Raw genomic sequence first — 26,984 nt, 5'->3', positions numbered from 1 at the left:
TTGTTCCTTTCCTGGAGGATAGGAAGAATGAGGCTTGGCTCTTCGGGCTTTCTTTTGGGCCGACTCAACCACCACTGAATGGTGGTCCAATTGGGACTTCTGGAAACTAGGAGTTGACTGGACTAGGTATGTAGTGTCAGCTTTCCGAATGACTGGTGCCACAGAACCAGGATGTTCCCAACTCCTTTTGAGAAGATCCAGGAGGATGTCATGGATGGGAATAGATGTTAGTTCCTTAGGAGCATCTAAAAATTGAAGAAGCTCCATCATCTGATGTCTATCATCTTGTTCTGTCTGAAATTGAAAAGGAACCACTTCAGCCATTTCCTTCACAAAATTAATGAAGGACAAGTCCTCTGGCTGAGAACGCGGTGATGGCAAGTCATCGGTATCCTGGGATGAATAGTCAGTCCAGGTATTGTAGGGATCATCTCCAGCAGCCCCAGGGTCCTCGGAGGGACGAAAAATTGGTATACCTGAAGGTCCGGGATGAGGCACTGAAGGGCATCGATGGTGTCACCAGTGGCACAGATGATGGCACAGAGGGCATCAATGGACGGGATGGTGGCACCGATGGAAACAAAGATGCAATCGGTGAAACTGATGATCTAGGCATCGGAAGCACTCCCGATAGCGGAAGGAATGGTGTTTCTCCTTCGTTTGCCGATGAAAGAGGAATCTGAGAGGAAGGCACCGGGTCCATTGGAGTCATCTGGTCCCTCTGAGGAAAAGCAGCGATCAGCGCTTCCATTCTCGTGAGTAACGGTGCTAGTGCTACTGGAATGGGATCGGCTACCAGTTCAGGCATCGGTATCTGCGTCAATGGAACCTCGAAGCCTTGCATCGCTTTGCCGATGGCTTCCTGAATCATCTGATCCAGTTCCTTCCGGAAACCTGAGCATGGAGCCCCGATGCCGGAGGAGGCGGCGGCGGCGTAGCCGGAGGGACCACCGTTGGAGGTGGAATCGCGGCTCCTATCACCAGTCCCGGTGAAGGTTGCCTCGGTGACCCTGAACCAGATAGGGACAGTGCCTTTTCTGGACGGGCTTTCTTCGATGGCGGTTCAGACGATGATGATGTCGAGGTCTTGCCTGAGTCGACAGTCTGAGACCTGCGATGTCAATGCTGATGCTTTTCTCGACGGTCACCTCTGTCCTTTTCATGAGGGGGAACAGAGGGTGTCGAGGGCCGTGGAGTAGTCGATGCTGGTCGGACACCGGCTGGTGCCCAATGATGGTGCGACGTAGACGTGTCGGTTCAGACGACGTCGATGCTATGGACAGCGTCCATTCTAGCCTTGTGACTTTTAGGTGTCATAAAGGCACATTTGGTGCAAGTAAGGACATCATGCTCGCTACCCAGACACATTACACATACCCGGTGAAGGTCAGTAATGGACATTATACGGGTGCAGTCCGGGCAGACAGTACTCCAACGCCATGGCCTGTGCAAATATTTAGCCATAGTGGGGTCGACGGCCAGTAGGCCGTGAAGGCCAAACTAGACGGGAATCGAACAGAATCGGGTAAAAAAAACTTACCGGACCACCGCGGACATAAAAATGAAAGCGGGGGACACCCCTGTGGCGTAGAAAGTTGTATAGTAATTCCATGAGGAAAATTGTCAGGAATCTTTGTGGAGCTCCTTAAGCCGCGTGGCTACTGCTGCGCAGAAAAAAGAAGACTGAAGGGGGACCCCTGCTGGTTGCAGGGTTAGTGCCATCCTGGGCATGCCCAGTAGGTGCCAGTCAAAGTTCTAGAAACTTTGACAAAAAAGTGTTCCGTGATTGGGCTCCATCCTGTGATGTTACCCATATGTGAGGACTACCATCCTGCTTGACCTGTGAGAAAAAAAAAAAAAAAAAAAGACAATTAGAGAGAAAGCCAGGGATAAAGAATTTGGAAAAAAAAAAGTGGGTAGCTAGAATAAAGACATTGTATTCCAAACAAATATAAACACATAATAAAATTCCTCTGAGAAGACAAAAGTAGCTTCTCAGATAAGAACATGGGGAGGAACAGAATGTTTTAAGGATCACAGGCAGTGTTGCTGCTTTAGTAACCAATCAATTCTACAATGCAACTAAATACAAGCAAAAAATGGAATAGAATGTTCTTAATACAGATCCATTTTATTATCAACACTATATATAAAGTTTGTACTCTTCCACAGTTACATATCTTTGGCTTTGTCCATTCACCACACAGAACACCTACCTCTAGGACAAAATACACCCTTCATGCTAGTGCACATCCTCATACATAGTAGCCAGGCAGACATGGGGATCACTGCATTTTACATCTGGGAATAAGAAATGGGGAAGGAATCTTCCAGGTACTTTTCAAGTGACTCAGTTTGGCCACTGCTGGAGACAGGATGTGGGGCTCAATGGACCATTCTATGCCAGAATTAGCCAGAACTTTAAGTTCTTGTGCCTTATTACTAAAATGTTAGCCAGTGCTTAAAGGAACAACATTACAAGTTTACATTACTAATGAAAAGAAGCACACAAGCACAAAATCAAATTTGTTCAATATAAAAAAAAAAATACTTTGTTTACATCACTGGATGCAACCCATATTTTCTAGGGATACACTAGTGGTCTCAAAACTGGTCTGTGGAAATGATAAAACAAACGTCTTACATTCTTTTCATCATCTGTCTCCAATAAAATGTACTTTTTAAAAAAGAATTGGTTTAAACTTTAAAAGGTATTTTCCAAAGATATTTCAATGTTACTGCTTAAACATCTGTATTGAATAGGAAATCTTTTCATAATGTAACAGGATATCAGGTCTTTTGTGCCTGCATACATATTACAAATGTATTCAGATATTACTGAAAATGTTCTGTGCGATCAAGGACATCTAACATATATAAAGACAAAATACCAATTATATTACAACCACATGTACCCTCAGACTCGGTAAAATATTTGATCCTGGTTTAGTTTAAATTAAGAAATGCAAAACTCATACATTTGCAGGTGAGCCAGAAAGTTAGTTTTGCCACAAACAAAACTTACTGTAGTAATGAAAAGAGAAGCTTTTATGGCTAAAATCAAACGCAAGTTCCAGTCTTGAGCTGAGGACAGTCTCTTCCTGGCTGAGACTGAGAAACTGTACAATATGGGGCAGGTGGAAAGGGTTGGTTTTTTGTTTTTTTTTAAACATATAGGTGCAGATTTTTAAATCTGCGCGCACAATTGTACGCCCGATTTTATAACATGCGCGCACCGATCCCTAGGAGAGCCCTGATGGCTTTCCCTGTTCCCTCCGCCCCCCCCCCCCCATCTAACCCGCTCCCCAGCCTACCTAAATCCCCCTCCCCCTTACCTATATTTTGTAAATTATGCCTGCCTCTGGCAGGCGTAACTTGCGCACACCGGCTGGCTGCCATGCCGAAGGCCTCGGTCCCGCCCCCGCCCCTTTCACAAAGCTCTGGGACATACGCACGTCCCGGGGCTTTATGCGCATCGCCGGGCCTATGCAAAAAAGGCTCGGCCCGCGTAACGCTTTTAAAATCCGCCCCTAACTGTGCAGTCTCGCTAAAGAAAATAACACCATTAATTTCTTCATAGAATCCGTGTCCCTTAGAATAGCATTTCCCAACCTTTCCATGCTCAAGGCACACCTAGATTATCACAAATATTGTGTGGCACACCAACCCTCACAAAGCAGGCAGTGCAGAGATGGAGAGAACCCACATAGCCAAAAGAAATGACAGGAAAGCACTGAAAGCCCAACCAGGCTCTCTTCTAAACTTTAAAACAAAGAGAAAGTGTGGGCCTTGCCAACATGCATCAACCCTGCTTTGGGAATAGCGCCTCTAAGGGTTACTCTGGGCAACTGCACAATGCAGAATTTGTTCAGAATTCTAGGATTGTGGTACGCAGGTTGGCGATAGTGCAACATTGTCTTTGCCCATCGGGGCCCATGTATGTCTTCAGTGGCTCACGGATGGGAGTGGACCCTGTGAAGGCGCACAAACCCGTCACAATGGACCAACTCTCTCCATCTACAAGTGCAGGAGAAGGGAGAGGTTCGTGTGGTTCAGGCAACCGGCTCAGCTACCTTGGCTGCCGCACGCGGATGCCAGAGCTCCTTCATTGCTCCTGCTCCCAACACTCAAAGGAACTCGCATCCAATGCTCAAGTGCATGCTGTCCCCACCTCACTCAGCCTGGGGACAAGACAGAGGCTGGAAGGACTCAAGTGGGGAAGATGAGGAGCTGGTGTGTGCTGCACAAAGCAGGGTCAGCTGTTGTCCATTAATTACCACACTCCAAGGTTCATGCCGTAGCTAGAAGATGAGGCATGCATGATTGCACATTTTCTGAAAGAAGCTCCCATAAGTTTAAGAGCCACCGTTGGACCATTAACTTGTCCTATTTTACTAGAAAAAAAAAAAAAAAGAGGAAGGGTTTATCCGCTGTCATTCACTTCTCATTATGCACCAATCCCTACAATAAAAATAATTTTTAAAAAGGACCATTTTAGCAAGCCAGGTTTATGGTCCTATGTATGGCAAAATTATTCTGTAATGAGGTGGCAGCACCAGTCTTCATTGGCTCAGAAGTTAACAAAATAGTATTGCACTACTTCGCTCCAACTAGCTTTTCAGTGCTTACTGCAAATTGGAGTCCAGGGAGAAAAGAGGTAAACCTCTGGACCTCGAAAAAAGCTGGTATCATCTTATTGACCCTAGAAACAAAATTCTGTCTGGGCTTCCCCCTCCACACACACACCCACCAAAATGGCACAAAAGTCCTGAAAACACCCTCTGAGATAAGCTTCCATTCTCCAATTAAAATATCTGCTCAACCAGTCCTCTAGATGGACTCAATAGCAAACTTATCTCTCAACCCTCCCAATGTCTGAATGAATCACCACTCAATGGTATGACAAATCAGTCTCAAACACTGTAAGCATTTTCAAGGTATTTTTCTTTTAATTCTATATACTAATATATCAAAAACTTTCAAACCAATAACATTTGAAAAAGAAAAATAGAATAAATTCTACTCTTTAGAATATATTCTATTGTCTTATAAGGATTTAAAAAAAAAAAAAAAGACATACAAGGAAAACGTTTTATATCAAATCCAGGTCCTTGAAAACAATAAGGAAAACAAACAATGAGAACAAAAGAAAGTTACAAGCAAAAAAATAACCTGCCTATATATCGCCTTCACAAAAAAAACAACCAACCAACCACCCTTCTAGCCAACTATTTCAAAGATATTTATCAGATGTTTAGATTACCTCCAGTACTATTTCCTCTGAATGAAAGTTTCCTTCATGTAACGTCCCATTCTACTAAACTGGTATTTTTAATCCTCCTTTACATGTATGGAAGTTCTATAGCTAGAGAACAGCTTCTATGTCAGGATAAATTAGGTTGGACATCATACTTCTCGCATAGGTTACTGCTTGCAGCATTGCTCCATTGTCACAGTGTGTACAAGAAACCAGGCCAAGAGATGAATGATACTAGCAACTCTGACTCAGCTGGGTTCATGATTAAAGGGGTGTGCGCAGTGAGACTCTCTCTAAAGGTGTTTCCTTCAGTGCACAGGGAGAACAGTGCCCTCTGTGGCTGATAAAGTGCCTCTGAATTACTGGCTTCTTCACACAGGAACAAAACCACATTTTACCTTCATCTCATGCAAATAAACCCAAACCCTGCAGGATTCAGTCCAATGCAGGTAGTGGTGGTTTCATTTTGCCAGTGTATTCACACACAACTTTGGTACCTACAATCTAAGCCACAAGCTCAACAGTGTAAAGGTTCACAGCAAGTAGCAGCACATTACAGCAGCAAATAAAAATGCTCACTCTTAGAACGCTAGCAATCCAGAACAGTCATCCTCATAAAAAAAAAAAGTACTCCACTTTATTCATTCTGAGGATTGAGATAAATGATGAGATGTCCTTTTCTGGGGCTCCATAAATCCCTCTAGAGCAGGGGTCGGGAACCCATGGCTCGCGAGCCAGATATGGCTCTTTTGAGGGCTGCATCTGGCTCGCAGACAAGTGTCGCCATACTTCGCGGTTCCCCGCTGACCCAGCTGCTCCCCGGTCCTCCGCCGCTCGGGCTTAAAATGCTGTCAGCCCGGGCGGAACGCGGCAGGACAGCTGGAGTCAGCGGCACCGGCGTGCTCTCTTCTCCCCCCCCCCCCCCCCCGCGGCCCGGAAGAGGAAGTGGAGAGCATCGGGTGCCTGCGCGGGAAGAAGAGACCACACTAGCGTGGTCTCTTCTTCCGCGCAGGCACCCGATGCTCACCACTTCCTCTTCCGGACCGCGGGGGGGAGGAGAAGAGAGCACGCCGACTGGAGTCATCCGGGTGCCTGCGCGGGAGTCATCGGGTGCCAGCGCTGGAGTCATCGGGTGCCTGCGCGGCAAGACCCGCGCAGGCACCCGATGCTCTCCACTTCCTCTTCCGGGCCGCGGGAAGAAGAGAGCACGCCGGTGCTCTCTTCTTCCCGCGGCCCGGAAGAGGAAGTGGAGAGCATCGGGTGCCTGCGCGGGAAGACCCGCGCAGGCACGCTAGTGTCCGACGGGAAGAAGACTGCAGCGCGGCTCGGAGGAAAATGAAAATCTTCAACCGCGGCCGATGGGACTCCGCCTTCGCCTCCGCGAGGGCTGAAAATGAAGGAGGTTAGCGTTGGGAGGTGGCTGCTGCTGCCGCGAGTTCCCGGGGGGGGGGGGGGAAGGGGGAGAGAGAGAGTGAATGAATGAGCGAGCAAGCATGTGTGTTTGAGATCCTGTGTGTGTGAGTGAGAGATTGCATGTATGTGAATGATTGAGAGCCTGTATATGTGAAAGAGTATGTCTGTGATTGAGATCCTGCCTGTGAGAGAGCATGAATGTAAGTTTACCATTGGGAACCTGTATGTGTAAGTTTGTAATTGAAAACCTGTTTGTTTGAAAGAGTATGTGTGTATGATTGAGATCCTTTGTGTGTGAGAGAGATCATGTGTATGTATGATTAAGAGCCTGTGTGTATAAGTAAGAGAGAGATCATGTGTGTCTGTGTCTGATTGACAGCTGGTTTAGGTGATGGAGCATGTGAGTATGTGATTGAGAGCCTGTGTTTAAATGAGAGAGAGAGACCATGTGTGTCTGTGTGATTGAGAGCTGATTTAGGTGAGGGAGCATGTGAGTATGTGATTGAGAGCCTGTGTATAAATGAGAGAAAGAGAGGACATGTTTGTAAGCATGTGAATGAGAGTCTGTGTGTGAGAGAAAAAGACAGCATGTATTTATGTGATTGAAAGCCTGTGTGTGTGTAAGCGTGAAAAGATAGACAGCATGTGTGTAAATGTGTAATTAAGAGCCTATATAAGTGAGAGAGAAAAAACATTTGTATATGTGAGTGACTGAGAGCATGTGTGTATAGGTGTGTCATTGAGAGCCAGTGTGAGAGAGAGCGCTGGTATGTGACTGAGAGAGGAGAAAGTTCCAAGCAAACCACCCCACCTCCTGCTAATTCAGAACAATCTCAGGACACCTGGATATCAAACGTTCCCAGGTATGCAGAGCAAAAAAATTTTTGTATCCTTATTATTTTTCATTACTGGATCTTTGTGTCTGCTATTTTGAAATATTTTGTTGGTATCTGGAAATGTTTTATATGAGTTTTTAATTATTGGATATTCCACTCATCAGCTGTTTCGAAATATGTTCTTTTTGTTAGTACAGTTTTACTGCTGATGATTTTATATTTCTTGATTTGTTTTATAAGGATGGGTGATGTTTCTTTTTTCCTTTGTTACACTGCATACAGAGACTCTGGCTTGTTGCAGTTTCCAATTCAGTTTTTGTCTGCATGCTTCTTGTTATGCGTTTTGGTCTCTTTATTCTATGTTAGGTGAGGGACAGCACGTGATTCAGGTGAGGTTTTCTGCTGGCGTGTAGTTTCTGTGTAGGACTCTATAGTAGCCTGACTTGGTCCGTTTTCCTAATAGGAGATGTATTGGTGTCTTAAGGCCTGGTGTAATATTTTCAGAGACTTATTGTACTTTAAAAGTGTGATCTTACATAAAATGCACACATTTACTTGTATTTAGTTTTAAACATATTGTATGGCTCTCATGGAATTACATTTTAAAATATGTGGCGTTTATGGCTCTCTCAGCCAAAAAGGTTCCTGACCCCTGCTCTAGAGATTCCCATAGATAACTGTCCATTGACCTAAGAGTAAAGCACTCCCTCTACTGGAATAAGCTTCATAGGTCTGCAGACCTCTCTATATAGAGATCAGCAGAGACCGCCCTAAAATAACTTTTCCCTTTCTTTCTCCATCACTTCTGTACTCCTCTTCCAAACATCACTCCAAGTCTCACCCTTTATACTCACAAGGCAGCACTGGTGACATCACCAATTCTTAATTTTTTTTTTTATAATTGATAATTTATTGAACAAGTAAAGGTACAAAGATGGCAACTCAACATATGTACGACAAAGCCAGACTTTTTTTTTTATATTTTCCCCCCAATCCACCCTTCGCCCCTGCTGGAAAACAAAAAACAATCCGGCATACTCTGATGAGAGTTTCAATCTCAAATAGAACATAATACATTTAGTAAGAAAATCAAAGCTCTTCACTCTGCCAATTAATATCTCTCCCCCACACCTTGTTAAAGTTCTACAGTTTATCACATCTCAAAGGTGTTAAGACACCCTAAGAAATATATATCATGTAGCCTCTTTTCTGAGGGCACAAAGTAGACCTCCAAAATGCTGCCAAATATATTCTAGCAGCTAACATAATTTGAAGTATTAAGCGTTGACATGATTTAGACAAACTGGGGACTGGAATGCCCCAAAAGGAAATATTTGGGATCTCTGGGGACATCTTGTGTCGTAACTTGTTTGATAAAGCTTAATATTTCATCCTAAAATATTACAGTGGGGCACTTCCACCAAATATGGAACCCAGTTGCTATTATTGTATTGCCTCCAAAAATTCAGAGAAGCCTCAGGATAGAAGTTTAGTTGGTGTTAGGTTCCAGCGATAAAGAACTTTATATCCATTTTCTACTAGAAGTAAAGAAATGGATCTTTTACCTAAGGTCAAAAAATAAAAGATCCCAAATCTCTTCATCTAAAGTAGTACCAAGATAATTTTACCAAGATGTAATATGCTTTGGCTTAGCAGGAAATTCTCCCATTAGGTTTTTAAAAATTGACATAATCCTCTATTTTACCATTACTGTCACACAATCTTTCAAAGAAAGATTTACCCTTAGAAATAACTGTGCAGACTTGCTTAGATAGCATGTAATGACAAACCTGCAAATAAGGACAGACATCTCTAGCATCAAGAAAATATTTATCCTTAAGTGCATCAAAACAAATGAGGGAATTATTAATCCAAAAATGTTCTAGCGATTGCAAACCCAAAGAATCCAATCTGTGAAATGTTTTTTAATCAAGGCCTAGAGTAAAGTCTTTGTTAAAACAAAGAGGTCTTTAAAAAAAAACAAACCAAAAACTTCTCTATGCCCCACAATATATCTTCTCCACCTATCCCACACCTTCATTGTAAGCAGAGCATATGGTGAGATGTTCACAGGTATAAACCTAAATTTCCTGGGCAACCATGTTTTGAAAGGAACATTATTTATGATAGCTTGTTACATGTCTACCCAAGGTTTAGTGCTTTTCTGCAGAAGCCAATCCTCTATGGTCCTAATCTGTGCTGTCACATATTTAAGATCTGGCACCCCCAAAGCCTCCCCAAGTTATTTGGAATCTGTTATGCTACTCTAGGCAGCCTCTCTCTCAATATAAAACTAAAGATTCATTTTATTTTTTTTTTTAAAAGACAGGCAGACAAAAACATCAGCAATGTTTTGAGAAAGATATGAAAGCATTGGAAGAACATTCATCTTAATAGTGGCAATTCTACCCAACCACGAAAGATAACCTTCCCATAGGTCCAAATCCTGAAAAATATTGGTAACTATCTTCGGATAATTCAAAAGAAATAAATCCTCTGGTTTAGCACATATTTGTACTCATAAATATCTCTGACGTGCCCACTTAAATGGGAATTTTGATTTCGGTATGCCAGCCAAATCCTGTCCAAGACAAATATCTAGTAATTCAGATTTATCCATGTTGATTTTAAAAGCAGAAACTGCCCCATCTCTCTCTACTTCCTTAACCAGAGTAGAGAGGACACAGGTTCGGTAAATAAATCTGCAAATATTTTTATAGTCTGAATCACCTACAACAATACCTGCAATCTCCTGAAAGGGCTTCATCAATGGCAAATTGCAATGGTGATAACGGGCATCCTTGATAAGTACCTCTACCCGCTTTGCACACTTTATTACGGAGGCATGATCCCCCACCTCCCCCACACCAACACGGCTTTAGATTAATAATAAAAATACTCGTAGAAAGGTATCCCCAACTCCTGTAAAGATGTAATTTGCAAAAATATAAGAATTCTTTAATCTCTAATATCTCACTGAAATCTAAACAAGAAATAAAAATGAAATCTAAGGAAGGGTCTTACTGGAGCACATTTGATACCACCTCAGCAATAGAGATAGAATCCCTTATAAAAAATCTAAACCCGGGAGGTCATCCTATTGACGCCATTCCAGTTTTCTCACTTAAGGCGATTGCCCATGTAATTACCCTGTCCATCACATCGATAATTAACCTATCCCTAACAGAAGATAAACTTCCGGATGTGCTTAAAGGTGTGGTAATAAAACCAGTTTTAAAAGAGCCAAATCTTGATCATACACAATTAACTATCTATCGGCCCATTTCAAACTTACCGTTTATTGCAAAACGTATAGAAAAAAAATACAGAAACTTACAAACTACCTTGAATCAAACATTCTTTTCCCAAATCAGTTTGGTTTCAGAAAAAATTTTTAATACCAAAACTTTATTAATTGCGTTAATGGACACCGTGCTAAGAAGCTTTGACAACGGGCAAAGTTACAGTACTTTAGTACTCTTAGATTTATCCGCAGCCTTTGATACAGTAGACCACGCAATACTATGCAACTGCCTGATAGAAATAGGAATTACAGATACTGTGCTTAAATGGTTTTCTTTTCTTAGCTAACGCTTTTACCAAGTTAAAATAAAAAACTCAGTGTGCAATAAAATTCCGCTGTATCAATAGCTGGCCACAAACTCTGGAATACATTACCAGCCAAGATAAGACTACAAGCAGACACTAAGAAATTTAAGACCGAGCTTAAGATATGGCGCTTTGGCTGTGCGTATGCAGACAATTAAACAATGGCACTTATTGCTACTGTTTAGATTAAGAAGCTTTTAACTTTACTAATCACTTTTTCTTTTACCGTTTGTAATTTATACTGTAGTTGCTTTTTATGATTTTAGTCTTGAATTAATTATTATTTTATAGCTACATATTTGTTAGTAATTTGATTTTATTAATGATTCATTGTATTTTCTCTATTTTATCACATTGTAAACAGTGGTGAAGGAACTACTGAATCAACAGTATATAAAATCTTATAAACTAGAAACATCGAGAAGATAAAGCACTCTGTCATGAATTGCAATGTCCTCAGACAATGTCAGTCCCCTAGGATTCTCCAGGACCCTCTCCCAACCAAGGAATGGCACATATCTTGGCTGTATCATAAGCAGAGAATCAACAAAGATACTCGGACACTTCACCAGGAGGTGGTACGTTCCCAGAGTTTCTTCTCAGTATTCTACTGCCTTTTCCAACTCTTTGCCATTTTGAAGTTTCTCTTCTAGACTTAGATTTAGAATCATGAGCAGCGGTTTAATAGTAATCCCAGCATCAGCTAAGACTGTTACCACCTCTGAATCAATCACTTTAGAGAATTTGCCATTAAGAGTAAAAGCCAAACCAAAGGGATACAGCCACCTGTAACGAACATTTTCAGCTCCGACAGTATCAGTGACAGGCTTCAGATCTCTCCTCTTCTGCAGTGTTTGTGGAGTTAGGTCATTAAAGATGGCCACGATATAGAACCCATAGCTTGAGCTTTCTTCATTATTTCCTCTTTTACAGCAAAGCTGTGCAGGCAAGCTACTTATTAGGTTGTATTCTTCTCTATGAGCAGTGTACTCTGACCATCAGTATTTCTTAGGAACTTCCCCAGCCGTTTCAAAAGCACAAATCGACCATACTATTTCAGGGCAATTTATGTAGGTATCATTATCGAGGTCTCCCCGAAGTCGCATATTACACCATCTGGTTCTGCTTTTCAGTCTTCCAACTTAAGAGCCAACTCACATTTGCCCCGTGTTGAAGTTTGCATCACAATCCCCACTACTCCATATCCATAAGCCTTTGATTCATAATCAAATTTCTCCTGAAGTCACTGACCGTTTGAACTACTTCAGTCTTTACTGTGACAAGGTCTGCTTTCAGTTCTCGAAACCAACTTAATTGCTCGTCCCTAGAGAGGACCCCTGTGCTCAAGAGACTTATCTGGGTCTGTAGCTGCATCTAGGTTTTCTCCCTCAGACAGCCATGTTGAAATTATGGCCTCCCTTTAAATCAGTAGAACTCCCGGGGAAAGAAAATTCCCGAAGATCTGGGGTTTTCTTTCTGGTCACCATGTTCTGACAGTGCCATGGCTCTGTTTTTATCAATTTTCAAGCCAGAGGTTGAGGAAACCATCTGCTGAAAGTGCTGTTGCAGGGAGCCAAGCAATTAGGCAGCATGTCAGCACCTTCCCCACTCCATGTTGATTTAATATAAGAGCCTAAAGATCACAAATTTTGGATCAGGGTCACACATCCACAGGAAATGTCAAGTAGTGCTCTGGTATAAGAGTGTTGCCTTAGTAAGTATTGAGAAAGTGGTTTTCCCTCCCCAGAATGTGATTATCAAGACGCTAAATAAGTTGGTTTCATCTATCACAGCTCTTCAGACAAATTAACAGTATTTCAACTACGTGGTAGAGCCAGGGCTTAATTTGTGGGTAAATGGCCTGGAACACAGTTCCACCACTTCTTTTCAGGCATAAGGACAGCAGGGGGTATTCTGCCCAGCCCCTCCCCTTCAAGCAGCTTGAAGGAAGAAGAGGAGAAGGGGTTAGCCTGGAGCAGACAGAGCAGAGAACAGCCACTCTGCTCCCTAAATCAGCCCCTTTCCCTCCTCCTGTTCCATACAGACACTGCAGATTAAGAAAAGGTACAACATAGATTGGATTAGCACAATTTTAAAAAACTTGAGTAGCAGTACCAGTCAAGGCTTCAACCCTGGCCTTGATTTAGTACTATAGTTCACAAGTTACAAACTTGTAAAATTCAAACTCTTTTTGTGTCTGTTATCCAGGGCTTAATTTCTAGCAAAACAATCCAAAATTGCTTTCTGCCACCTTTGTTTCTGGTACTCAATGAAAAAGTAGAACCGGCAATGAAAATAAGTTGGCACCCTGCAAAAAAAAAAAAAAAAGCATAGAACCAATTTTGGCACAGATCATTTCTTGGCCCCCAGGAAGCACAGTGTGTTGGAGCTGCTTATCCAGAGACAAAATGGCTTTGTTTATGCAGTTTGCTTGCACAATTGAGAAGGCCTTGAGGGAGAATGGTCTAGATCCAAGAGGCAGGAGGTGAAAGCCCGTTAGCCCCACTGCTTCTGCTGCTAGGGTGTGTGAGAGAATGTGTAGGGGAAAATCTCATACCTGGCCCTTCTCCCTCAACATATCACCCCCACCCTCACACAGGTCATACCCAGCCCTGGCTCTGCTCCCCCCATTCTGCCCTCTGTGTCCACTCCACTTTCTTTTTATCTACAAATTAAGCCCTGGGCAAGGCTGTGTGCACTAGCACATATAGGTAGGAAGTTGATGTAGAATTTGGACAGCTTTGGAGAATTCCAGTATCTGAATTCAACTCCCCCTCTCATTACGCTGAATGTAAATGCTGCATCCCTGGACTGTAGAGCAGAATTTAAATTGGCATCAATATACATCTGGTGGTTATTTGTTTTGTTGTTAAAGAGAACATATTTTATGGTTGAGAGAGTACTGTGGTTTGCAAGTTAATTTAAGACTGTTTCTCTGCTCAGAACAACAAATTCTGGCGCAAGACTTTTTTTGTGTCGTCTTCTGGGAATTAAATTAAATCCACCAACTCTTCTCACCATGGCTGGCAAATTATTAGAAGACTTTATAAAGGAGAAATTGAGCCTAGTCAATTCAAAGATATCATATAAGATGAAAAGCTTCTGGTGGATGTATTATGCTAAAATACACACAACCCCCCCCCCCCGAATACCTAGAAACGGTAAAACTGAATTTTCTCTAAACTGGAGATTAGAAGCAACAACTAATCTGTTCCTACTCTGGCAGTACTCCAAGAACCTGGTTTTAAGCTATTTAGAAGTAACCAGTTCCTGCAGTGCTTCCCAGTAGACTTAAGCAGGAAGTAAAAGTAGCGCTGGGTTCCCAGTACCTGGAAAAGAACCCCAAAGTTATGAGTAAAATAGCACTTTTTAAAAATCAAAACATATACTATCTTGTACAGCTAGGGTTACTAGTTGGGATTCCAGGTTATAAATCACAGTCTAAGCCAATGACAGATGTTCCCCAGAGTACATAAGAACTTGTAGGTCTGATTATTGTAAGCAAAATAGGACCTAAGCTCAAAAATGCAACAGAGCATAGACTGTCTGCCCATTAAGACCTGGAACCATTAGGTACTCAATGCTGATGGTTGGGATTACCATATTTTTCGCTCCATAAGACGCACCTGACCATAAGACGCACCTAGGATTCAGAGGGGGAAAATTAAAAAAAAAAATAAAATTTGTGCTAAACTGGCTCTGTCCCCGGGCGTCTGTGCGTCTTATGGAGCAACTTAGGGGAGTGCATAACATTTTTTTTTCTCCCCATTTTGTTTTTGGGTGTGGGGAGGGCCATTTTGGTCCATTCCCCAGATCAGAAAACTTTTGTCTTTCTAATTCTGTGGGAAACCTCCCCCCCCCCCAAAAAAAACACAAAAACCATCCCAACACTTTAAATTAATTAAAAACCCCCACCCTCCTGACCCCCCCAAGACCTGCCAAAAGTCCCTGGTGGTCCAGCGGGGGTCCAGGAGCGGTCCGGGAGCGATCTCCTGGACTTGGGCCGTCGGCTGCCAGCAATTAAAATGGCACCAATGGCCCTTTGCCCTTACTATGTCACTGGGGTCGACCTATTTATTTATTTATTTATTTAATTTATTGTTTTTTGTTATACCGAGTTTCATGATAGGCATCACATCAACCCGGTTTACAAATAACAAGGAGTGTAAAGCATAACGTAACGTAAAAAACAATATTTTCAATAAGAACCTTGAACTTTAAATACAGTGAATCAGAAAAAGGGAGAGGGAAAGTTACAAAAAACAAGGAAAATAAACTTGGGATGGAAGGGGAGAAATTGAACAGCACAATATTTACATTTATATTTACATTGACCAATATTTACAATCTTTATCAATATTTACAATATTGATAAATATTTACAAATACAATTGATAAATACATTGATAAATTTATCAATTTATCAATTGATCAATTGATACATATTGATAAATTGATAAATCAATTGATAAATTGATAAATATTGATAAATACAATATTTAATATTTACAATCTTTATCAATATTTACATTGACCAATGGCAGCGGTAGCCCCTGTGACATAGTAAGGGCAAAGGGCCGTCTGCGCCATTTTGATTACTGGCAGCTGATGTATATTGGTGCCAATTTAAATTCTGCTCTACAGTCCAGGGATGCAGCATTTACATTCAGCATAATGAGAGGGGAGTTGAATTCAGATACTGGAATTCTCCAAAGCTGTCCAAATTCTACATCAACTTCCTACCTATATGTGCTAGTGCACACAGCCTTGCCCAGGGCTTAATTTGTAGATAAAAAGAAAGTGGAGTGGACACAGAGGGCAGAATGGGGGGAGCAGAGCCAGGGCTGGGTATGACCTGTGTGAGGGTGGGGGTGATATGTTGAGGGAGAAGTCCAGGTATATATTTTTCACTCCATTAGACGCACTTTTTTTTCCTCCAAAAGTGGGGGGAAATGTCTGTGCATCTTATGGAGCAAATATACAAAAAACTAACACTAAACTACAACCCCCACCCTCCTGACCCCCCCCCCCCCCAAGACCTGCCAAAAGTCCCTGGTGGTCCAGCGGGGGTCCGGGAGCGATCTCCTGCACTTGGGCCGTCGGCTGCCAGTAATCAAAATGGCTCCGACATGCAGAGATCGCTCCCGGACCCCCGCTGGACCACCAGGGACTTTTGGCAGGTCTGGGGGGGGGGTCAGGAGGGTGGGAGTTGTAATTAAATTTAAAGGGTTGGGATGGGGCTTTTTTGTTTTTTTTTATTGGGGGGGGGTTCCCCACAGAAAGAGAACGATAAAAGTTTTCTGATCTGGGGAGTGGTCCGAAATGGCCCTCCCCAGACCCAAAAACGAAATGGGGACAAAAAAAAAAATGTTATGCACTCCCCTAATTTGCTCCATAAGACGCACAGACGCCCAGGAACAGAGCCGGTTTAGCACACCATTTTTTATTTTTTTTTTTAATTTTCCCCCATCTGAATCCTAGGAGCTTCTGATGGTCAGGTGCGTCTTATGGAGCAAAAAATACGGTATTTTACCACCATTCAGTCTGCCTTCAAGTAGGCAAGCTCCCATAAACAGTTAACAGAACTTCTGGAAAGCCACTTCATTTTGCTGCAGTCATATTTTTCATCAGCATTACTAACTTTTTATTTTATTTTTTTTTTAAAGAAACATTGATCTAGAATAAATAAAGCTGTGTTAAAAATACAGCTAAAGCCAAAGAAGGCAATTAACTTACTGGTATACCTGGTTCAATGTCTTTCCTTAAGAGAAATTCCTTAGTTTTAACAGAATTCACATAGAACCTGCACTTCGTGATTCATATTAGGGCTACAGCCAATGTAGAAAGAAAAAAAATAAAGTATATCTTCTTCACATTTTTATTTAATAGGAATAGTTAAGTCAATGTAATCAGCATTACAATGGTCTTAACAGTAGGCTAGAACATTTTCAAAAAGGTTCTAACTTTGAATCTTCTACTGAACTTGAGTTATGTATGTTTTATATCCATCAAAATGTATTAAAAGATATCTAAATGTATCTATAATGTGTACTACAGTATTGCACCTTTTATCTGGAATGACTGGGATGGAAGCCATTCCAAACAGTGGATATTTCCAATTAAATTGGAGTTCCCTCCTTGCCCCCCCCCCCCCCAATCTACTACTTTGCTAACCTTTGGCCCCTGCTACTTCTCCACCCTGCATGGTTCTTGACCTCATCTCAACTGTCTGAACTGTGTGGCGCTTGGTGCAGACTGAGAAATAGCAGGAGCAGAGAGTTGGCAAACCGCTGAGCTTGATGGCTGGGCTACAGGGAAGATCTAGATTGAGCCATGGGGAGGGGGAAATCAGATTGGCATGCAGAGTAACCAATGGGGACAGAAACAAACACTTTAGATAAAGAACAGACCCTGGGGACCACAATTTTTTCTGGATAATGGGAGTTTCCAGTTAACTGATCTTTGGATAGAAGGTATTGTATTGTATTTGTTTAACCCATATGTTTTCTTTCAGTGCCATACAAGCCAAAGAAGCTATGTCTGGAAATTTATTGCCAAGAATTTGATGCAAATAAGTTACAACAAAAAGATCGGGGTCTTCAGCTCTGTATTTCATGGGAAGTCATCTAATATTGCACTGCAATCATAACAGGTTTTTTTTTCATAAAATTAAAGGTACTTGAGGCTTTGGAACAATAAACCAATTTTAGAAGAGGATAAGAACATATGAAGTTGCTATATTGGGTCAGACCAAGGGTCCATCAAGCCCAGCATCCTGTTTGCAACACTGAGCAATACAGGTTTACAAGTACCTGGCAAGTACCTAAACATTAAATAGATCCCATACTACTAATGCCAGTAATAGCAGTGGCTATTCCCTAAGTCAACTTGATTAATAGTTTATGGACTTCTCTTCTAGGAACTCATTCAAACCTTTTTAAACCTAGCTACACTAATTGACCTAACCATATTCTCTGGCAATGAATTCCAGAGCTTAATTGTGTGTTGGGTGAAAAAGAATTTTCTCCAATTTGTTTTAAACATACTTACTACATGTTCTAACTTCATGAAGTGCCTCCTAGTACTATTATCTGAAAGAGTAAATCGACTCACATTTACCCATTCTAATCCTCTGATTTTATAGACCTCTATCATATCCCCCCCCCCCTCAGCCCTCTCTTCTCCAAGCTGAACATCCCTAATCTCTTCAGCCTTTCCTCATAGGGGAGCCATTCCATCCCCTTTATCATTTTGGTTGCCCTTCTCCAGTGTAACTATATCTTTTCTGAGATGTGGCAACCAGAAATGCACACAATACTCAAAGTGCAGTCTCACCATGGAACTTTTTGATTTTCTGAAGGATTCTTATGAGACATCAGTCGCAATACAGATCCCTGGGGCACTTCACTATTCATTTCTTTCTATTGGGAAAACTGACCATTTAGATTTATTCTATTACCAATCCACAGTAGGACATTGCCTCTTATCCCATGACTTCTGTAATTTTCCTGAGAAGTCTTATGAGGGACTTTATCAAATGCAGTCTGAAAAACCAGAGACACTATATTTGACCAACTCACCCTTATCTACATGTTTATTTACATCTTTAAAATATTTTAGTACACCGAACAGGCAAGACTTCTGTTGGCTGAATCCATGTTGGCTCTTCGCCATAGTTTGCTGAATCTTTTGAAGCAGCAGCAGGTTTTTCACCTTTTAACAAAAAGTATAATTCATGAAGAGGAATGCAATTCAATATGCGAAGCACGCTTTAAGATGTTATTTGTTCTTGGCAACTTGGTGAACTTTGTTACTAGTACATCGTTGTAGTAACATTTCATGAAACTTCATCACTTTAATTGTTATATATTTGTATATGTACAACTATGTTTATGAGAAAGATGTATGGGATTGCCGTATGATTGTACATTTTTTCTGACATGTTCCACAACTAAAAAACATGTCATGTATATTGCTCACATTTAACGACACTGAAGTGTGTATATTTATTCATTTTGACAATGTGAAAATCTATGAAAATTTTAACAATTTTTTTAAACAAAATCAAAGGTAATTTGAAGTATTTTGTAACAATTATTCTCTTTCTATACTGATTTTATATTTATTATGTGAGAGAATTGAGCTATTTTTCCTTCAGAATTTTTTTTGACTTGGTCTTCCCCATTAAGCCATGTTTACAGATATGACTAATAATTGTATTCTTAAGAACAGCTTCTATTTTGCCCGGTACTAATTTTGAGCTCACTGACCTCTAGTTTCTAGGATCATACCTGTAGCCTTTAAAAACTGGTGTTCCATTGACCACAGTGGTGGAATTTAATGAACGATATACCGGTACCTGTTTCTAGCAATCTATAATATGTTCATATCTGAGTTTTTAAAACGCTGGGGTGAATACCATCTAGGCCTGGTGATCTTTGTCAAGTTGCTCTACTACATTTTACAGTTTCTCATTTATTTACTTCAATTCCTCTGAATCACCACCTTCGAAAGATTTCTACTAAGGTGGCCATCTCCACAACATACGCCTCAGTAAAGGCCAAAGCAAAGAACTCATTTTAAAGAAGATGTTTCTCTTTTCCTAGCAAAGGTCTTGCATCAGACTCTTAGCAGCATGCCAGACCTGACTCCAGAATGCACCCGGCTATGCTACGTTCAGTAATATTGCAGGCCAGCAAAATAGATTATTATATGCTGAGCATGAGAGACATGTTTACTTCATAGACTCAACTTTTGCCTCTTAAGTGTGTCTCAATTGAATTCAAAATATCTGATGGAAACACACTAAAAAAAAAAAAAAAAAGCACACTACGTCATAAGGACATCAGCCAGCATGTTCAAATTTCATACATTTCTTTTTTATGAAAGTTATTAAACTGTACCAAGTTTAAGAATCTCCATCCTGGGATAACTCTCCAGCTGTTTATGCTGTACTAATTCTTTGATTTTGTGTTAATTTAAGGTGCTATTAAACATGGTTCAGGCAGCACCTCAGTATTATACTCTAAAGTTTCAAAGATTTAAAGAACAATTTGGTCTTAAAAGTGAAATAAAAGCCAAGAAAATGTTTTTATATTTTTCTGCAACCACCAAATTTAAAATATTAGTTTTGCCTAATTAAGTCTTACTCTTCTGTTAAAAATGACAGACTGGGAAGATCAGGGTGAGGGTAGGGGTAAGGGGTAAATCCTTGAGCACATCAACAGGGCACATATTAAGTACTAATTTTAAGCTATTGTATACTTTTTTCTGTCTGTGTTTATATTCTGCCAGGGAAAGTTACTCATGGAATATAGATGACTTAGTTGCTTTATATGGGCTGATTTTCTGTAGGAAACAAGGAATTAAGTATAACTGGTTAAAAAAATAAAAAAAAGTTATAGCTCACTAGAAAGCAGTGCTTTATAAAAAGCATTTTGTTAAAACTCTCACAACTAACACACAAATTCTGCTTATTCACTATGGAAACTTTCAACCTCAGATGGTATAGTATGATGTCCCAAAGGTGTAATAAAGTATATACATTTCTAAATCATGCAGTTGTCTTATACATAAAGAAGGTATGCAAACAGTATCTGGGGCCGTACGGTTTTCTGCCTACTAAAAATGAAAAGGATTATTTACATGTTCATGCTTAGACAAATGCCACAGTCTCTCTCTCTTCGATTTTAGGGAAGGGAATAAAAGAAGGAATGTAATCATCACCACAGACAAGAATGTGCTCCTGGACTCTGTATTATGCATTTACAAAATACCTGCCTGTAAGAACCTGATGCTTTGGCTCAGAAATATGCAGAACACTGTTAGTAGGCAATGAAGTATACCCTAGTGCCCTTTTAAGATGGTAATCTGTGGACTGCATGGAATAATAATCACTTAATTTAATTACAGCATAGAACGCAGCTGAAAGGAGATCTGCGAAATGAGTCTTTGCAGGCTCACTGGCAAAGTCTAGCCTGTTAAGTGTAACAATATATAAACCTAGTGGAATGCTAGGATGAGAATCCTTAATTCTCAACTCCGGCTGGTGTACGATCTAACAGCAAATAGCTGTTGCAAAGGATGCATCTAGATTTTTCTGTAGGGGGTGGGGAACCCTTTCTGCATCTTGAGGCACCTTTTGACATGTTTAACAGAAGATAAACATTCCAACAGAGTTAATTTTATGCAGTTCTGCATGGTCACCTTGGTCAATGTCGGAGGAGAAACGCATCACTTGCTTGGGGGAAAAGTTCTAATACAAAAAATATAATTTAATTGATAAAGCCAGATTAAGAAAAATGTCTTGTTTTAAGAGGGACTGATAAAACAGGAGGGTAGGCTATCTAAGAAAGCCATGAGGGCAACAAAATAGGTTAGATGCCAAGGAGTTGTCAGTTTGAAAACTTTAAATGAATGGAGATGTATTCTTTATATATTGTGCCCGACTCAGGCCAAGTTTCGCCTGCACACGGGGCTGCCTCAGGGGCTGTATGCAGTATAACTTTTAATGTGCATGAGTTTGATCTCACACCGAACTTGTCTGCTGGTTTTGAATTGCTCAAACTGAGAATGTAGCAGTCTCCACTCATCGCAAAAGAGGGTCCTAGTCAGTGCCGGAGGGAGGTATTGAATTCAAGTCCCAGGAGTTTTCCTATATTAGTCCACTGATTTAATTAGAAGGCCAAGCTTCTCCTACAAGCACTTCTCCCCCTTATTGACTAACTACATTACTGTTAATGTAACCATAAAGATAGGATATCCTATTTTCAGAATGAACTGGGAAAGCAAGACTTAAAACAAGATGGGTAGAATTAGGTGAACCCATCTAGGATATTCTTATAAATAAAAGATCAGAAGAACAAACAAATATAACCGATAAAAAAAAAAATATCAAGTATTTAAACTACAGAAAATAAATCTGCCCACAAACTGATGGTTGCATTCAAATTCTGATATTTGAAATTCTTTAATAGATTACATTATGGTCAACTGATGGAAAAAATGCATGGTGGTATGAAATTTTAAACTCACCTGTTGTACAAATGAATCGTTGGGATCTATGTTTAAAGATTCGTTCTGCACGGTGTTGCGTTGTGTAACAGTATCTTCCCTTTTCCGCTCCTTCTGCCCCGATTCATCATCATCATACTCATCAGGACTCTTAAAAAACAAAAGTTTGACAAATGTCAGCTGTGAGCCTGTGACAAAAAATAGCAGCAAGAAAAAAAAACCCAAATACACCAATGAAATATTCCATAGACAAATCATAATAGCAAATTTGACCATAAAAGATTCCAGATTAATACAGAATGGAAATTTTACAGATCTAAGATTTTGGATACTGTCAACCAGTCAACTATAAATATCAGTGGACTCAGGCAAAAAAGTTTAATAGGATTTTCAGGTGAACCAGCATGTTAAAGAAGAATTTAGGTTTTTTTTTAATTCCTTTTCCAAAAAATAAAATTCTCTCGACAGTGGGCTTTATTGCTAGCAGAAGTGGATGTGATTTAGAGAATATATTTCTTAGTTATTGTACCAGTGAGCTGTCAATACTAGACTGACCCAAATACAAACTATATATATATATTGTTAGTTCCCATCCATTCTGACAGATAAGGCTCTACTTATGCCTCTCTCTCTCTCTCTCCAGGATCACAGTAGGTGCAAACCAAATCTTGTGTGTCATTGCTGGTTATAGCTTCTTCTCATGATCTGCTTCATAATGGGCTGTCTCAGAATTAAGCCCATTTTGATAGCCTCAATGCTGCTCTAATAGTATGGTCCTTTACCCCAAATGGTAATGCAATGCGAGCCTACCAGGCAAGTGAACCTACAATCAATGGGTCAACTCAAAATTTAGTATCTCCATTCATAAGGGGGTCACTAAATTTTGACTAGGATATATTTGCCTTTGACTTTATCAATGAGGGTTGACTTCAAGTATCTAGCAACAGATTCTGTTTAAAACTTAAGAATACGTTAAGTTCTAAACAGTTAAGAATAAGAATAAGACATGCCATACTAGGTCAGACCAAGGGCCCATCAAGCCCAATATTATTTCTCCAACAGTGGCCACTCCAAGTCACAAGTACCCAAACATTAAAGAGATCCCATGCTATTAATGCCTGCAACAAGCAGTGGCTATTCCCTATTGATTAATAGCAGTTTATGGACTTTAGCTAGCCATTTATTTAAATTTGCCATAGTATTGTTTGCCCTTATCTTGCTGGTATTCTGCCTGATCTGTGCTGCTTGAGTTTCTGAAATCACTTCCTTCTCTGTTTAGAACTTAAGAATCTTTTGATAACCTTATTTTAAATTCCTGTTATTTGAAAATTTTTATATACTGACATTAGTAGGGGAACATCACATCGGTTTACATAAAACTACAATATAGCAAACAGGCTTTACAGAGAACTATGAACTATATTATAAACAGCTTAGAAATATGATCTGTATTATGAACAGCTATAATATAGCAACAGGTTAAAATTAAGATCGAATAGAGGAACAAGGAGTATAAACATATGCTTTACATCTAGTATATATATTAGAGAGGGATAACAACCTATCGCAAAATCAGGGTCAAAATATTTACACAGTGTGGCATAATCATTAGTCAAATAGCTGTGAAGGCCAATAAATATCATCTGGGGGCAAGCGTAGAGGAATACTGTATTATTGGTTAGGGGCTGTATAACAAACCGCATCGGTGGAAAGTACTGCGAGGGCAGAAATGGAGGGTGGGGTAGGGAAGCTCTAGGTGCTTTGTGAGAGAGGGGCAGTTCAAATATAAGCCTGCTTGAAAAGCCAGGTCTTTAGGTTTTGCTTAAATTTCTTCGGGCAGAGCTCTTGGCGTATGTTGGTGGGCAGAGTGTTCCATATTGTAGGGCCTGAAATGGAGAGAGCACTGCCTTTGGTGGAGGAGAGGTTGGTACGTTTAGGTGATGGGGTGTGTAGGGTTGCCAAGTATTGGTTTCTGGTGGGTTTTGTAGAGGTGCGAAATAGTAGATAGTCATTAAACCAGCACATGTTTCGATTGTGTAGGGATTTATGGATGAGTGTAAGGGTCTTGTAGAGGATCTGGGATGTGATAGGGAGCCAGTGCAACTCTGAGTACAGGGTTAATGTGGTCGTTTCTGTGGGTGTTGGTGAGAATGTGGGTGGCCACATTTTGAAGTATTTGGAGGGGTTGTATGGTATTTTTGGGAAGGCCTAGCAGGATGGCATTGCAGTAATCTAAGATTTAAAAAAAGGCTTGCAACTAAAGGAGTTTATTCCCTCCCACTATGCCTCTCAGCCACTTACCCCTAGCTATTTTATTCTTAATTAGTTCTTCTAAAGGCTTAGGTTAAGTGAGTAATAATAGATCTAAATAGCAATCTGTTAGTCAAGATAACACATTACAAGTCATCCTCACCAACACTTATGAGCAGAATGTCTCTTATTCAATGTACCAATTGTGGTGCTTCCCAAGGCATACCATTTGGAGACTTAAGGATTGTCCAATTAGACTTCAACTGTCTACAATGCAAAAGGAACTACTTCATCTAAAAGAAGAATTGTCAATTTCAAATCCCTCCCTCCCCACCTCTACCTTGCAGTGTCCAGAACATCTCAGCCAATTCCCACAGAGGATTCAGAAATCAAGGAATAAATGAATTATAGTGGGTTCCAGCAGAACAAAACCTGAAAGCCAGAGACATTCAATCTCCCTACTGTGCAGTATCCAGGATATCTGCCCCTCACTCCCACACCAAAATCAGAAATCCAGGAATAAATGGATTACAGTGAACTCAGGTAGAATAAGGCCTGTGAAGAAGAAACACCCACTTTTCCCAATGACACCTTTACATAATTCCTTTTCTGCATTGTAAAATGAATATGAGCCAGCAATAGAAAATGAAGTGGTATCTAAAAGGGAAGACTACACCCAATGCACTCAAAAACCCTTTATTATCATCAACTGTCCTAAAACAAAGATACTTCTGCTAGGAGATTCAGAGGAACTAGTTTGGGAATTCATTTTGATGGGGACATAGTTAAATACCTTCCAGGATCTTCAGTTGGTAGAATTGCAAACCAGGTAGTCAATGAAATTACAAAAGAAAGTAAGGATTCTATCATCAATATCATCCCATCTGGAGACAAATGACTTGCTAGAAACAATATCCAAACAGTACAGAACGATTTCCAGAATTTAGGAAAGAAGATTAGACACATGGTCAGCCTTTTCTGACTATAAATATTCATAGTCTGAGCAATAAAATCCCAAATTGCAGACCCTAATGGTGGAGGAGGGATTTGAACAATTTTGCTATTAGAGAGACATGGTTATGATATGGCTATTGACAAAAAACAAGTATATTTGAGGTTTAATGCTTAAAAGCATATATTATGAATTTATAACGCTTAAACAAGCTTTACCGGGGAAGGTATCAGATAGGAGTGCTCACAGTCTCACAGGCTCTTGCCCTATACAGGGCTACAACCCTTCTCATGTATCGGCACTGTTAAATCACGTCATTTACCATTACCCCAAGGTAAACCTGTTTTATGCGTGTTCTATAAAATCACCAAAAAAATTTTTCTTAAAAGATTGTCTTTTTTACCCGTGAAAACCAATCACCATTATATTGTTATGTGATCTCTCTATTCAATAAAATTAATTAATACTATAACTTAGTAAAATTACTTATCTTTTACTTATTGTGTGCTCATTTGTTATCGGCTGACTTCCTGCCCGACATTGCCAATGTTTCGGCGCATCAAATGCGCCTGCTTCAGGGGCTTACTGTTCAATATTCTACAAAAAACACATTTTCATTAATATCCTTTCATGAATACGTTTCTTAATGACTGAACACTCAATGGTACTCACTGTTTGCGTTGGCACTTTTTCACCCACTCTCTCACAGCGTTCAAATATGGCGCCTAAACACCTTCTCTGTCTCAATGCCGGAAATGAATATGCTCTTTATTTCCTGTCACGCATCGTTACAACGCCTATCAGCTGATTTGCCTAGAACACGGACCAATCGACCTCCTTATTGAGCCCATCTGGGGCTACTGTTTGTAATTTGAAAATCCATTTTTGCTCGTGTTGTAATAAACGTAAGTTTAAATTACCTCCTCTTTCGTCCTGTTCCATCACCTCTAACACTGTACTTTTCAAATTCCAAAAATCATGTGATTTATCAACACAATGTTGCACCAACGGGGCCTCCAATCTATTACGTTTCAATGCACTCTTATGCTCTATTAAGCGAGTTTTCAGCTGTCTTGTTGTTTTGCCTATATAAAATAGGCCACAAGGGCACCATATAGTGTATACTACAAAGCTCAAACTGCAGTTTGACTTTTTTATAGGTTTAAACTTTGAAGTTTATTTGAGGGAATATTGATGTTAGAATGAGCTAATGGGCACATCACGCATGACCCACATGCAGAATGTCCTTCTCGATTCACTACATACTGTGGGGAACTCTGAAAATGTGATCTCACTACTTGGTCTTTTATATTTATTCCTCTTTGAAAAGCTATTAATGGTTGAGATCCAAAAACTGTGTGTACTTGAAGGACGTTCCAGTGGCGTCTAATACTGCGTGCTACCTCATTCGCCCCTTGGGAATACGGCAAAACACATGTTAGACTTGATGAAGTTTTTCTCTGTTGTGGTTGTAACAAATTTTCTCTGTAGTTCCAACGTGCTCTCTTGCAAGCTTGTTTTACAATTTTTAACGGGTAACCCCGGTCTAAAAATCTCTGGCTCATTTCATGTGATCTAACTTTATATTCTCCTATTGTTGAACACAGTTTTCTGAGCCTTAAAAATTGGCCAAACGGGATACTGTTTTTTAAAG

General features: G+C 40.4%; 1 protein-coding gene across 2 annotated transcripts in view; it reads right to left on the bottom strand.

The window, feature by feature from the left end:
• PAWR (pro-apoptotic WT1 regulator) overlaps window positions 1-26,984 on the bottom strand; it is a 239,966-nt gene that overhangs the window by 86,240 nt on the left and 126,742 nt on the right. For both annotated transcript variants that reach the window (XM_029597126.1, XM_029597127.1), the window contains exon 3: window positions 22,150-22,278. In XM_029597126.1, coding sequence (XP_029452986.1) covers window positions 22,150-22,278 — 129 coding nt within the window. The remainder of the gene's footprint in view (window positions 1-22,149; window positions 22,279-26,984) is intronic.

The sequence above is a fragment of the Rhinatrema bivittatum genome, chromosome 4 (genome assembly GCF_901001135.1).
Source record: "Rhinatrema bivittatum chromosome 4, aRhiBiv1.1, whole genome shotgun sequence".
In the NCBI taxonomy this organism is placed as follows: Eukaryota; Metazoa; Chordata; class Amphibia; order Gymnophiona; family Rhinatrematidae; genus Rhinatrema; species Rhinatrema bivittatum.
Note: the sequence above shows the minus strand (reverse complement) of the source record. Positions and strands in the feature narration are given on the sequence as shown.